Raw genomic sequence first — 14,740 nt, 5'->3', positions numbered from 1 at the left:
GTAGACTTAGGCCCGGTTCACATCAGCATTCGGGTTTCCGCTCGGGGAGACCACTTGGGGACCCCCAGAATGGAAACCTATATGTATTACAAAGTGGTTACCCAAGAAACTAAACTGATCCTATAGACTATAATGAAGTCTATGTGGTTTCCGCACAGTTTCTGCACGAGACATGCGGAGAGAAAAGTGCTGCTTGTAGGACTTTTCTCTCCGTATGTTTTGTTCAGAAACCACATGGATCCCATTATAGTCTATGGGGTCCATGTGGTTTCTTAGGTAACCACTTTTTAATGCGTATAGGTTTCCGTTCAGGGGGTCCCCAAGCGGTCTCCCTAAATGGAAGCCCGAATGCTGATGTGAACCAGGCATAAAATAGGTTATCCAGTTGCAGCGAAAAAAGATCACACGACCATGGACTGATTTTTATCCATTGGAAGTAAGCAAAGAACACTGTGAAAAGTGTGAAAAATTTATCCAGAAACTATATTGGAACATTGCATAACTTTTCATTATACAAAACAATGACATTTATCTGCTGAAACTGGACAGCCCTTTTAATATAAAGCATATTAAACGTAAAATTCTACATTTTAGTGAAAGCGGCATAAATATTACAGATGGTCCTCGCTCCTAGCGGTTCCACCTGATTGCTTTTCACTTATTAGGTCGTATTTGGTGGTGAATTTGCTCTTTCTGTGTAATTATAAGACAATTCTGTTTGCATTACAGAGGGATACTATTATAACGTTGTATTACTGAGGACCTTACCTCCATGCTTTAATGCTTCCAGTCAATGAAATGAATGACAAAAACGCCAGAAGAAATCATTCCGATTTGCAGCATGACTACACTGAAGAAATGAGTGGGACAGGAACTGAATAGCAATATGTAGTAAGAGTGGACTTGTCTTCCATTAGTAAGTTTAAAATACAATATTTATTGGGGCATATGTATCACTATACTGATCATATTGGACTTTTGTGAGATTGGTTAGATAAACTGAACAGCTCAGAAATGTATGAAAAATGAGTCAGGTCTAGGGTTGAACAATCAGGATCGGAAAAGATCGGATCCTGATCGGCGACTGAGTAAATTTCACGATCACGATCGGATTCCGATCCCGCCTAAAAAGGATCGGGAACGGAATTCCAATCCGATCGCTCAACCCTAGTTACGCTGGGTTCACACCTGCGTTTGGGGTCTCCGTTCTATGGTTTCCGTCTTCTGCATGCCATGCATTCCGGACTCTGTGTCCGGATTATAAAACCCAGTTTCGCGGCGGAGAGCGCAAAACGCTCACCGCCGCGCACGGCCGGACAGCTTTCTCACCCATTCAAATGAATGGGTGAGAAAGTCTCCTGCAGGTTTCCGTATCCTGCCTGTGTTTTAGGCAGGAAACGGAAACCTAAGTACGGAGACCGGGCCGCAGATGTGAACGAGCCCTTACCTGCACAGAACCACTGCCGCTCCCCAGAGCTCCGGGTCGTTGTCCTCTGTCCTCTCCTCTCTCATTCACATGCCTGCAGAGCGCCGTGCGCGCTCCTGCCTCCCTGAGATAGTTTTACTGATGCTGGGAGTAGGCAGGGCTTGTTTTGGCTTAGGAGCGTGTGGGCGGGTACAGGGCGGGGAGACATGAGTGATTCACTAGGGAGGGAATGAGAGTGGAGACAAACGGACAGAGAACAACGGCACAGAGCTGCGCACACACCGGGAGGGAAGGTGGTAGCGGTTCTGTGCAGGTAACCGGACAGCAGGGGGGACTAAGTAGCTGGCGGATTTTTTAATTACCACACAGCGTGGAATCGAAAAATTGAAGCCTTCGAGTTTTGGACTCCACGCTGTGTAGTGGACAGGATCGTTTTTAAAATCCGATTTTCGATCATTAATAGAGATGAGCGAACACTGTTCGGATCAGCCGATCCGAACAGCACGCTCCCATAGAAATGAATGGAAGCATCTGGCACGCAGACTTTGCCGGCAGCCGCTTAACCCCCCGCGTGCCGGCTGCTTCCATTCATTTCTATGTGAGCGTGCTGTTCGGAACGGCCGTTCCGAACAGTGTTCGCTTATCTCTAATCATTAAAAAATCCCATTGACTTGCATTAGGATCAGGATTGGGATGGGGTTCGGATAGAAAATGATCAGAAATCGGATTTTAAAAACGATCCTGAAATCTCAAGATCGGTTCAACCCTAGTCAGGTCTTAGGTGCAGCGTGTGAATAAACAGTTGCTACACTAGATCTGGATTCGGATCACAAAGTTTCCAAATGTTTTAGGGTTCATCACCCACAAAATACTATTATGGGGTCTGAAGGGGCCCAGGGGAAGTGCAGCAAATTAACAAACAGTTATACTGACCTGGTCTCACCTCTCCTGGGCATCCTTGCAGCATCTAGTGGCTCCCTTTTGACAACTTCCAGCCTCTGCCTTTTGCATTTGACCCAGTGTCATAATGTTGGTGCACCCCAGCGCTGAAACAAACCGGATAACCGAACCTAATATTCATCTAAATGAATCTTGTGAGGTTTGTCCATCTCTACAAGTTATTCAATATGAAATGATGAATAACCTTATATACATGGCATTTTTTTCTTCACGTTTTTCACATTTCATAGTATTTTTGCCTCCTCTGATTTTTTTTTTCCAAAATGCAGCGTGCTCTGGGTATGACATTTTTCTAGTCTTTTCCTGTGGATTTCATTATAGGGAAAAAAAAACAGCAAAAAAATGCAGGAAAAATCTAAATTAAAAATGCCATGGGTAAATGTCATAAAAACACAATGTGATATAGTTGTTTTTTAAGGCATTTTAATTTTCAAGAAAAATACTTAAAGCTACTCAAGCTACAGTGATTTTACTTTTTTACTTGTCATCCCCTTCACTTATAGGTATTCAATATACAGTACATGTGAAATTCTGTGCTTGGATAGAATAAAGCCAAAGAAGAACAAGGGGCAGTCTCTGTGATAACTATGATAAGTCCTTCCTTAACTTTGTAAGAACACTAAGATTCTATCATTGGAAACCTTTACGAATAAATCGTATAATCGTAGAATTATATATATATATATATATATATATATATATATATATATATATATATGTAGAATCGTATAAAACAGGTCTACAAATTATTATTTGAAGGTAATTTAAAAAAATACAAAACTGGTAAAAGAATCCCATAATGTTAGATGGATCTTCCAAATGATAAATCATAGAGATTTTTCAATCTGCTATATTCTATATAAATCATCTAGCAGTAAGTTAATAAGTTCTCTACAATGTGACTTAGACAGTACCTACTGAAATCACGTAACGTGTGGCTGACGCTGCTTGTTACTGCTCTCTGTTCTAGCTAATAGATGAATGGGAGACCTCAACTATAACATGGATACTTGAAGTTGGCTTTAACCTCCTTAACTATGAATCTTTTTGTCACTCCTCAGATTTTAAGGATAAAATGTATAGAAAGAACCAAACTACAGTCAAAGATTTCATCCTCCTGGGATTTTCCGGGGCTCCTGTTTTTCAGCATTCCCTATTTGCCATATTCTTGCTCATCTACATTACTACAATGATTGGAAATATTTCCATTATCTGTGCCTACAAGTTTACCCCGTCTCTTCACACGCCTATGTACTTCTTTCTTGCCAATTTATCCTTCCTGGAGATCTGTTACATTTCTACCACTGTACCCAAAATGTTGTCAAACTTCCTATCCGCCCATAAGACTATCTCGTTCTCAGGCTGTGTTGTACAGATGTACTGTTTTTTGCTCTTGGGCGGAACAGAGTGCTACCTGCTAGCAGTGATGGCGTATGACCGCTATAATGCCATATGTCACCCTCTGTTATATGGGACCATAATGAATAAAAGAATATGCATAATGCTTGTAGCTGTCTCATGGATTGGTGGCGCTATAAACTCTTTTATACATACGAGTCTTACTTTTAGCCTGTCCTTCTGTGGAAATAATGAGATCAATCATTTCTTCTGTGATATCCCACCTATAATGGAGATGGCCTGTACGTCCACAGAGATAAATGAGATTGTCCTCCTTGTGGCCTGTGGTTGTGTCATTGTCAGTTCCTTCATATTAACCATCATATCCTACACACACATCATCACAACGGTCCTGAATATAAAGTCAACATCTGGGAGGCGGAAAGCCTTCTCCACCTGCTCTTCTCACCTCATCGTTGTCACTATGTTTTATGGTTCTGCTATTTTTATGTATTTTAGACCAAAGTCCATTCACTCAATGGACCAGGATAGAGTCATATCAGCTTTATATGCCTTCATCGCTCCATTGTTCAATCCCTTCATCTATAGCCTCAGGAATGGTGATGTGAAGGCAGCTGTTAAAAAGCTAGTATGCCATATACTTGTAGGTCAGAGATATTAAAGAATTGGTCCTGGAGTAGTGAAAAAGTTCTGTTTTTCTATGGGGTCTGCAGTACCAGCCATGGCCCTTGGAACAGTGTGGTGCTGTTTCTGGAAAAAGGCACATCAATTTTCTCTAACTCATTTAATATGCCCAAAGCTTAAAATAATATATTAGGGAATTCTAAGCAATTTACCAATATTATAAAACCCGGTTTCGCGGCGGAGAGCCGAAAACGCTCACCGCCGCTCACGGACGGACATCTCTCTCACCCATTCAGATGAATGTGTGAGAGAGACTCCTGCAGGTTTCCGTCTCCTGCCTCTGTTTTAGGCAGGAAACGGAAACCTGAACTACGGAGTGCCGACGCAGATGTGAACGAGCCCTATGTCTGCATTAATAAGGATTAGAAAAAAGTCAAAAACAACTCCAAATCTGTTAATATAACAAAACAAAAAAAAAGCAAAGGTTCACTTATATTCCCTGCTGGTCCAGCCTTGTCGCATTGCCATGACCTCATGCAGCTAACATGACCCCATAGTAGTTACATGTTGTACTACTGCCATGCACCATCTCCCATTGCAGAACCGGAGTTCTGGAGGCTACAGAGCATTTATGGAATTGTACCCAGATGATCCCACAATGATCAATCGATCACTTGACATTGATTATAGGGTGGTTATGGGAACAAAGTAAGGGTTTCTTTCTTCCAGATGGCATTCATTCTGCCATCTAAGCCAATGGTAGGGATGTTGGAGCCAGAGAAACTACTCTGGCTCCTACACCTTTAGCAGATAGACCACCAGAAGTATAGTGACCATAAACACATGGCAGCTTGTGCTCTCCTACCACACATTCTCTGGAATAACTTTAGCCCCCATGCTGGTAAATACAGTAGCCCAGTGTCCATATGGCCCCCTAACAAGGTTGTCCTTCACTTCCTACCTGACCTGTCAATTATGCCACTATTTTGGTTGATCCATCACCACAATAAACTGGCGATGAATAAAAAGTTCTTTCTTGCTCCTTTTCAAACATCAAAACAATAGGTAAAGTGCTCTTTTCTGTTTCGAATGCCCTGCATTTATCCATACCACCTCCTCCTGGGGCTCTGCACTACATGTATGCTCTTAGATCCCAGCACCAAGCACTGACAACTCATGACTATCCTTACAGAATATTTCTGCATCCTCATAGCTTCTGTACAACTGTTATCTTGGGGCTTCTCATCCACCACAATGAGATCTATTAACATCTGCAATAGTCTGGGCTCATCACATCAAAGTTACCACTTATTCCAGGGCTTCATGTTCCTACAGCATCATTCACTCTGCCAACTTACACTATGCCAAGATATCATAGTATATATTGTAAGCTCTCACAAGCAGGGCCTATTTTTGGAATGGATGTGCAATTTATCATTTTTGTTGGTATATGTAACCTACGATTTGTAAAGTGCCGTGTAAAGAATATATTGATGCTGTACAAATAAAACTATTGTTATGTACCTATTTATTAAGGCATAGATGTATAGGTGGAGTTTGTTCCTTACAGCCATGGAGGCCTTAGGAATGAAGAGGAATCAGGTAGAGACAACAGGCACTATAGCAGTGGTCATTAAACATGACATGGTCTTGCGCTCTCACACAGAGGGCACACAGCTTATATGCTATAAACAATTGTGGAGCTTGCCTATTGTGGTTTTGCCTTACATCTTTGGCCTATTGTGGGCAACCTTACGTCTTTGGCCTATACTGGAGCATGTTGTGTTCTCTGATGCAAGGGGGATCATCTTTGCTCCCTACTGGCCCAATTGTGCTCCAACTACACAGCCTTCATATCCTGGGTAGCTAGTTTAGCACCGTGCCATGCCATAAGGGTAAATTGTGACCACTAGTGGCAGTAAAACTTTGGAATAGTAAAGCCTTGGAACTGACCCCTTCCCAACAATATATTATGATACCAGCAAGAATCAACAATTTTTTCACTTCACCTGCTGTAGGCTGGCTTGCACTACTATATCCCCTATGGCTCCCCAGCTTTCTTTGTCAGAGTGTTATAACACCATGTGGCACTCATAGACCATCCACCCAGCAACAAATGTTACAAATTCCCAGACAGTACACCACGTTTCAGTGCTCCATTAAAACACCCCATCTTACAGACCTTCAGAATAATTTCCTCTGATGTCCTAAGCAACCACAGTCAGTCATCCACATGTTATAGGTTTCAGCAGACCCTTGGGTTAGCCTGTACAGGTTATAGACTGACTTTTTTATAGCTTGGAATCTCTGTTTAAGAATGCAGATCACAATCAAAATGGGCCACAACTTAGGTGAATGATTCCAATATTGGCCTTATATAGGATAGTTTTAAAAGGAGTCTGTCAGCACAAAAAAGAGATGTAAACTAATCCGAGTACCTTATAGGGCTGTCAGAACAGTTTACAATGAGGTATTCCTTATTTAGGACCAGTTTTCTATTCTTGTAAAAATGTCCTTTTATCCCTATGCAAATGGTAAGAAAGGGACTTTAGGGATGAGGCTTTCCATCAATGGGCTTCACTATCTGCTGCTGCTAACTGCTGCTCAGCTCCACCCTGTGCATGTCTGATGATAGCACACGGCATTTAGGAGTAAAGGAAACTGGCTTCAGATGGGGGTTGCTGAACCCCGCTTCCTTCACTTTCAGGTGCAGTATGATTCATTTATATCTCAATTTTTTGTTGACAGACTCTCTTTAAGGGATCAAATATTGCTCTTCAGTATCAGATCAGTGGGGTTCAAAACATGGTACTCCCATCGGTCAGTGGTTCTCAGTTGATAAAAAGACAATGGAGCAGAAAGTGGGTAGTTCTATTCTCTGTGCAATGGTTGAATTATGTTACTGTAGATCAGCTTCCGTTCACTTGAATAGGAGCTAAGCTGCAGTGAGTCCGTTCATCCACTATATAGAGAACAGCGTTGTCTGCTTTATTCTATATCGACAGCTTTCTCCCAGCGGAAGCCCCCTCTGCATGTGTCCGCTAAGGTCACAGATTGGCCACAGGAAGGACACATGACATCACTACTTGTGACATCCCGGGGTCCGCTCCAGAGGCCAGTGATTGGCCTCTGCGATCATGTGACCTCTGAGGCCAAACAGCGGCTTCAGCAGAAGGGATGCGGGACATCACAGCCAGCGATTAGCTTCACATAGAGAAGACAACCCAGCTGAAAGACCGAACTGCGCTGGGAGGACACTGGAGTATGTTTTCTAAAAAATATATAATTATCTCCCCCAGCCTGTTTTAATAACAATAGTTTGCCCATAAAACCCCATTTAACTTTTACAGAAAACAGCTAAAGAAAAAGTTATGAAAAACAATGTATTAACAAAGTTGAAGAATGACGCAGTAACCCTTCTTCTTTGTGTGATGTTTCCCTATGCTCCTGTACATAATTATCCTTCTGGCCGCCAATACATTTGCAGGAGGATTCCCAACTTGAGTCACTAAGGCAATCAGAAGCCCAAATGATCACATGACTTCTAGAATTATTAATTGAACACAAAAAAATTTCAAGGTGAGTTTTTGAACCCTTCGATACCCATTATAATGTGACACATTACAGACTATGATGGTTGTGAAGGCGAGATCCTCACGTGGCATACAACCTGTATTGTCGACTGATCTGCGTTGTGGGTTTTTAATGTGCCACGTGTCAATTTATACTGCAGGTTTACCGTATTCCCCATGGCTATTAACCTTTCACATGAAGGTGTACTGCTGCAAAATCCTCACATTTTGTGTGTTTTGTGCAGAAATAGCTTCCCCCTGTATGAACCCAGCCTCAAGCATCATATTCCCTATATACATTGTAATGTTTTCAGTATCCGGTGTGGGTTGCTAGCTCCAAAGAAAATATTCTATGTAGATTATTTCAATATTTTTATATAATCACATGTATTATTAAATGTAATATCATGGTAATAGAAAGCAATATAGACATAATAAAGGGCGTAATATTAAACAAATTCAGCATAAAATTTGCCATTTTTGTCTAAAACAGCATGAATATTGCAGATAGACCTCGCTTTCCCTGATTGCTTCAGACATGTTAGATGGGATTTGGTATTGAAGCTACTTTTTCTGTCTCCAGGCTATGTAATTAGAAGACTAATTGCAATTTAGAGGGATATTATTTCAGCATTGTATAACCAAGGACACTGCTGCTGCTGTAAGGTATAAAATTGATAAGTTATATATAAAGTTAATTTGTATGTTATTATGCTCAAAATTGGCAGCCATTAGCTGCAGTAATACTCCTTCATAGTGTGTGTTATACTATATTTCCCTATTGCTGTGAGAGTACGTGCTTTCTGCTTTGCAGGTTCTGAGAGCGCTGATAGAGTCTTCTTTTGCTGTAATGTGATTAGTTTGCAGATAGTTGTCATGTATAGTTGTTATGTCCAATTCTTTGCTGCCACTTAGTACCAGGCTGTGCTAGGTTCTGCCTTTATGTACAGGTAGTAGGAACCCTAAGGAAGGTCCTTGAGTAAAGACTAGAATAATACAGTGTAAGCATATACTAAGGGTGCTGAGAAGGGCCGGTTTACCTGGGCAAGTGTCGGGGGTCCCAAGCTCCTGAGGGAGCCCACTTGGCAGTGGCGCATGGTACATGATAGCAGTTGAGGAGGGCCTAGTTCCCCGACCGCTATTCGTACTGATAATGCAGAAGGGCCCGGCGATCACCAGGCCCCTTTCCAATAGATGCCAGCCCGGCGAGGTGATTAAAAATAAAAAAAATATTTATACCCACCTATCTTGGGCTCAGCATCCACTCTGGAGCTTTTCAGGCCAGCGACCGAGGTTCTGCTCGCCAGGTCTCACTGCTCAGGCCTGTGACTGCTGAGCACGTAATACTGTGGGGGGGCCACTGCTGAGCATGCAATACTAACACAAAACTGGAACAGGCCAGATGGTTATCGACACTCAACATATCCAACTACAGGTTCAAATATAAAAAATATATACCTTTATTAACACAATGTTAAAATTATATACATCAATATAGAGAAATACACATATACTGGACAGATGCAAAACACCGTATAAAACAGTACACATAGATGAATCTTAGTGAAATAGTATTGCACATATATATATAGTAAGATGAACTACACCTGATGCAACCTCCACAAACAATTTATTAAATAATCACACTACCCGAATACAGCTAAACTACTCTCCTAGTATTGACTAAGCATGTATATAGTCATAATATCCTGATTGCAGAAAGAACACTCCTTAATTCCACATAAAGTCAGAAAATGACCAATAATATGTATTTCCGAAGCAGGAACAGGGATAAACCCATGTTTACAACATATTGTCATCAGGGAGGCAGAGCCGCAGGTATAATGCACACATAATGTAAAATACAATAAGGATAGGTCTACATCAAGAAGAAATATGCCATCTTACCCATATAGTATCACTGTGATGTAAAGCAAGAACACCTAGTGTCTGTTTGTCAGCCCGACGCACGTTTCGGCACGCTAAGCCTTCTTCCGGGGGTGGAGTTTATGTGGGACATAGAGGGTTTAAATATCCTAGAAATAATTAACCCAACCAATCAAAGACTCCTGATCTCAACACATGGTGTATACAATGATGCACACCTGTGCACCATTCAAAATGGTACGAGTAGTGCCGATAAGGAAAGAGACGTATGAGTGGTATAGGTAGTCATCGCTATCCCAGCCAATTTGTGGTACCGGACAAATGCATTGAGCATGTACCAAGGAGATGTTGAAGACTCAGGTTCAAATGATGAAAAAAGTGCAAAAAGAAATGTGAACTAAACAAAGAGGTAAATTACAAACTAGTGATTTGTATATATACATGTGAAGAAATTTTACACAAAAGCTGCATATATAAAGTGTCAACAATTGACAATTGTGAATATAGACAACAAAGTGAATGAAAAAGTGAAAGTGACATAGTGTCATAGTGAATATATTAAATCATCATTGGACTGTGATAAATAAAAAAGGGGGGGGACCCCGAACAAGTGAAAATATCAAAACAAACTTATAAAATATTTATTAAGTTATAAATAAATATAGAAGCTCAATATAAATATATATCCCAAAAACCCCAATGTATGCAAAAAACTATCATACAATAAAATAATGTTTTCAAATGAAAACACAAATAGTCCGTTCATCCACAAATCTCAGTATATGGAACCGCTGGTGTCACTGATTCCATTTTCACGTCGTCAGCATTAGCATGTCAAAATGGTACGAGTAGTGCCGATAAGGAAAGAGACGTACGAGTGGTATAGGTAGTCATGTGACACTGACTGCGGCGCATGCCCACTGTTCAATGCTTGGGACAGCCACGCAAGTGAAAGACCGAAAGCGAGGCGTGGTAAGAAAACCAAGCCTCGCTTTCATCCCCACCACGTGACTGCAACCAGCCAGCAGGAGCATGCGCACTCATATGCACATTCTACCAGCGCGGACCAAATGTAGGAATATAAGGATGCCTAATCACATCGCTATCCCAGCCAATTTGTGGTACCGAACAAATGCATTGAGCATGTACCAGGGAGATGTTGAAGACTCAGGTTCAAATAATGAAAAAAGTGCAAAAAGAAATGTGAACTAGACAAAGAGGTAAATTGCAAACTAGTGATTTGTATATATAAATGTGAAGAAATTTTACACAAAAGCTGCATATATAAAGTGTCAACAATTGACAATTGTGAATATAAACAACAAAGTGAATGCAAAGTGAAAGTGACATAGTGTCATAGTGAATATATTAAATCATCATTGGACTGGGATAAATAAAAAAGGGGGGGGACCCCAAACAAGTAAAAATATCAAAACAAACCTATAAAATATTTATTAAGTTATAAATAAATATAAAAGCTCAATATAAATATGTATCCCAAAAACCCCAATGTATGCAAAAAACTATCATCCAATAAAATAATGTTTTCAAATGAAAACACAAATAGTCCGTTCATCCACAAATCTCAGTATATGGAACCGCTGGTGTCACTGATTCCATTTTCACATCGTCAGCATCAGCATGTCCGGCTAGTATCCCAAGAACAGGGAAAAATATATATTCATTTCTAGGAAAAAGTAATAAAAATTAATAAACCCAACAATACCCACATAAAATATAAACAAAAATATATTAAAGATGACACAACAAGAAACACATAACAAACATATACTAAATAAAAAAATAAAAAAATATAAATAAATAGTAAATAATAATGAAAAATAACAAGTTAAAAAACATACACAACGAGCAGTGTTCAGGACACAAAATCAAAGAAAAGCTGCAAAGTTCATTGTCTCATTGAGTCCCTGTGGTCTAAGTGTCCCTAAGGTCCAAATCCAACGTGACTCCATCTGTCTGAGTCTTTTTTTAAAATCCCCACCTCTAATATTGGGAGTAATGCAGTCTATTCCACGAACCTGCAGACCGGTGGGATCGCTATTATGGAAAGCTGTGAAATGTTTGGCAATCGGCTTCTGTCGATCCGCATTTCCCTCCCTGGCATTAAGGATGTCCCTGACGTGTTCCCTAACTCTTATTTTTAGTTCCCTCGAGGTTAAGCCAATGTAAATTTTATTACAGGGACATGTTGCATGGTAGATGACCCCTTTTGTGTTACATGTAATGCGTTTTCTTATTTGATATGTCCTATCCCCCTTAGCATTCGGGAAACTGGTGGTTTTAAGAATGTTGGGACACGCCACGCAGCGACCACAAGGAAAACATCCAAGTGTAGGGGAACCTGCACCAAAGATACCTGGTTGTTTAGGGTCATGGTGACTACGTACCAAAATATCTTTTAGGTTTTTCGCCCTTCTAGGGACTATACTTGGAGAAGGGGTAATATATTTCGTTAGAACAGGATCCCCCTGTAAAATCGGCCAATATTTGTGCAAGATCCTTCGCATCTCACCCCAGCCCGAATTGAATTGAGTAATGAAACGTGTTACTGTTGGTTTCATACTCTTTGTCAATCCCTTGTTCTGTAATAAATCTTTACGAGGAGTTGATTTAGCTCTTTGATATGCTTTCTTTATTGTCCTATGGCTATAACCTCTTGCTAGAAACCGTTCCTTCAAATCATATGAAAATTTGTCAAAACCGTCCTCCGTAGAACAGTTTCGGCGCATTCTCAAAAATTGGCCTATTGGGATGGCTCTTATGACATGAGAGGGATGCGACGAAGAAGCCAACAGAAGAGAATTAGTAGATGTCTCTTTTCGGTAGACCTCAGTCTGTAAATTGTGTTGTGAATCCCGAAATAAACTCACATCCAAAAAATCAATTCTTGTTTCATGACATTTGTATGTAAGACGTATATTGAGATCATTTTGGTTAAGGTTCTCAATGAACCCCTTCAATTCATCCTCAGTACCCTCCCAGACGATCAGGATGTCGTCGCTGTACCGCATCCAAGATTGGACGCGGCACATCGACGAGTCCCGATCGTCTGGGAGAAGGTCCCTCTCCCACAGCCCCAGGAACAGGTTGGCATATGATGGGGCACAAGCTGCCCCCATCGCTGTTCCCTGGAGCTGTAGGAAGAAGGACCCCTTGAAAGTAAAAAAATTGTGTTTCAAAACAAATTCTAAAAGAATCAGTATGAGTTCACAAAGATCAGGAGCCAAATCACTAGCATTGAGGAAGAATCTAGTGGCTCTTAGACCGTCCTCATGTCCAATGCTCGTGTAAAGTGATTCCACATCACAAGTGACAAGGAGGGTATTCCGATCCAAGGGTACACCCTCTATTTTTTGCAATAAGTCTCCCGTATCACGGACATAGGAAGGTAAATTTACAACCAATTTTTTAAGGTAATAATCAATAAATTGGCAGACCTTTTCGAACGGACCATTCATACCTGAGACAATCGGTCGACCGGGTGGATTCTGAGCATTTTTTATGTACTTTTGGTAACAGGTAGAATGTGGGAACTGTCAGCTCATCCACCCTCAAACAATCAAATAATTCTTTAGAGATGACACCCCCTTCCAAGGCTGAAGACAGAATAGAATCCAATTCACTGCAGTAAGACATAAGGGGGTTGAATGTCAACTTTTTATAGTTATTAAAACTATAAAGCTGTTTAAAGGCCTCAATTTCATACATCTCAAGGGGCCAAACTACCACATTCCCCCCCTTGTCAGCACCCTTAATCACTACATCTGACATCTGACTCAAAGTCATTAAACTAGCTCTTTCATCCCGAGTGAGGTTGTCGTTTTTTACATAACCTGGGATCTTCTCAAATTCATTGGATACCATCTTGACAAATAGGTCCACTGATGGACATAAAGATAGAGGAGGGAATTTTTTAGAAGTTCTACGTATGTTATCAGGTATAACCAGTGTAGGCAAAGTAGACACATTACTATCCTCAATCATCTCAGTCGGCCGTGGAGTGCCATTACTCTCCCGATATAATTCTTCTAAAACATCAAGTGCCTCTAGTTCTCTTACAGAGGACAAACTATCCCCTGTCACATTCTCCCCATACGTCCCTCCTTTATGGAACATTTTTTAAAAAATAAGAGATCTGCCAAATAAGTGCAGGTCCTTAATTGCAGTGAATTTATCAAACCTCGCACTGGGAGAGAAACTTAAACCTTTAGATAACACTGAAATTTGTGATTCAGAGAGAACATGTTTAGATAAGTTTATCACCTGTAATTGATGGTCTTTACGAATGCTCCTCGTATCCGGACGCCGCTTAGCAGGAGTCCTAAACTGGGTCTTCTTACGTTTATTACTCCCATTGACCCTTGTATGGACATCTAAATCAGTAGATATATTAGAGTCATCCACTGACGACACAGAGGAGTGGGAGGCAGATCTGCCTCTATCCCTCCCCCGAGTCCGGTGCCAACGATAAACATTCTTAGTATCAAAGTCCGTCTTATCGCGATTAAATTTCTTTGATTTGACATCACAGATGGTCTTCTCCCAAGTATGAAATTGATCCTCAAGAGAACGATCAAACAGTGAAAGTGATTCAGCCGTCGCCGAGGTCTTCAATTGTTTTTGTAATTCCTCTACTTCCCTGTCTAATGTATCTATGGAAGTGGTGTTGTAGTCAGCCAATAGCTGCATGAAAACCATAGAGCAATTAGTACAAGCTGATTCCCATTTTTGTATAAAGACCTCGTCTGTAATGGGAAAAGAGGGAAAAACTTGAACCCTCAATCCCCTTGGGATCAAGTTACGTCTTATGTAGTTTTGTAGGAACGCCCGGTTCCACCAAATCTTCGTTCTTTTATGCAGCAAATTTTTAACTTTATCTTGTAAGTCCTGA

At 40.8% G+C, this 14,740-nt stretch overlaps 1 protein-coding gene across 1 annotated transcript; it reads left to right on the top strand.

The window, feature by feature from the left end:
• The first annotated feature begins 3,461 nt into the window (after positions 1 to 3,461).
• On the top strand, positions 3,462 to 10,658 carry LOC142209993 (olfactory receptor 5AP2-like). Its single transcript, XM_075279025.1, has 2 exons — positions 3,462 to 4,373; positions 10,497 to 10,658. The coding sequence occupies exons 1-2, from the start codon at positions 3,462 to 3,464 to the stop codon at positions 10,656 to 10,658; spliced, it is 1,074 nt and encodes a 357-aa protein (XP_075135126.1).
• The last annotated feature ends 4,082 nt before the right edge of the window (positions 10,659 to 14,740 follow it).

This window comes from Leptodactylus fuscus, chromosome 6 (genome assembly GCF_031893055.1).
Source record: "Leptodactylus fuscus isolate aLepFus1 chromosome 6, aLepFus1.hap2, whole genome shotgun sequence".
NCBI lineage: Eukaryota > Metazoa > Chordata > Amphibia > Anura > Leptodactylidae > Leptodactylus > Leptodactylus fuscus.
The sequence above is the reverse complement of the archived record's forward strand: the minus strand, read 5'-3'. Positions and strand labels throughout refer to the sequence as shown.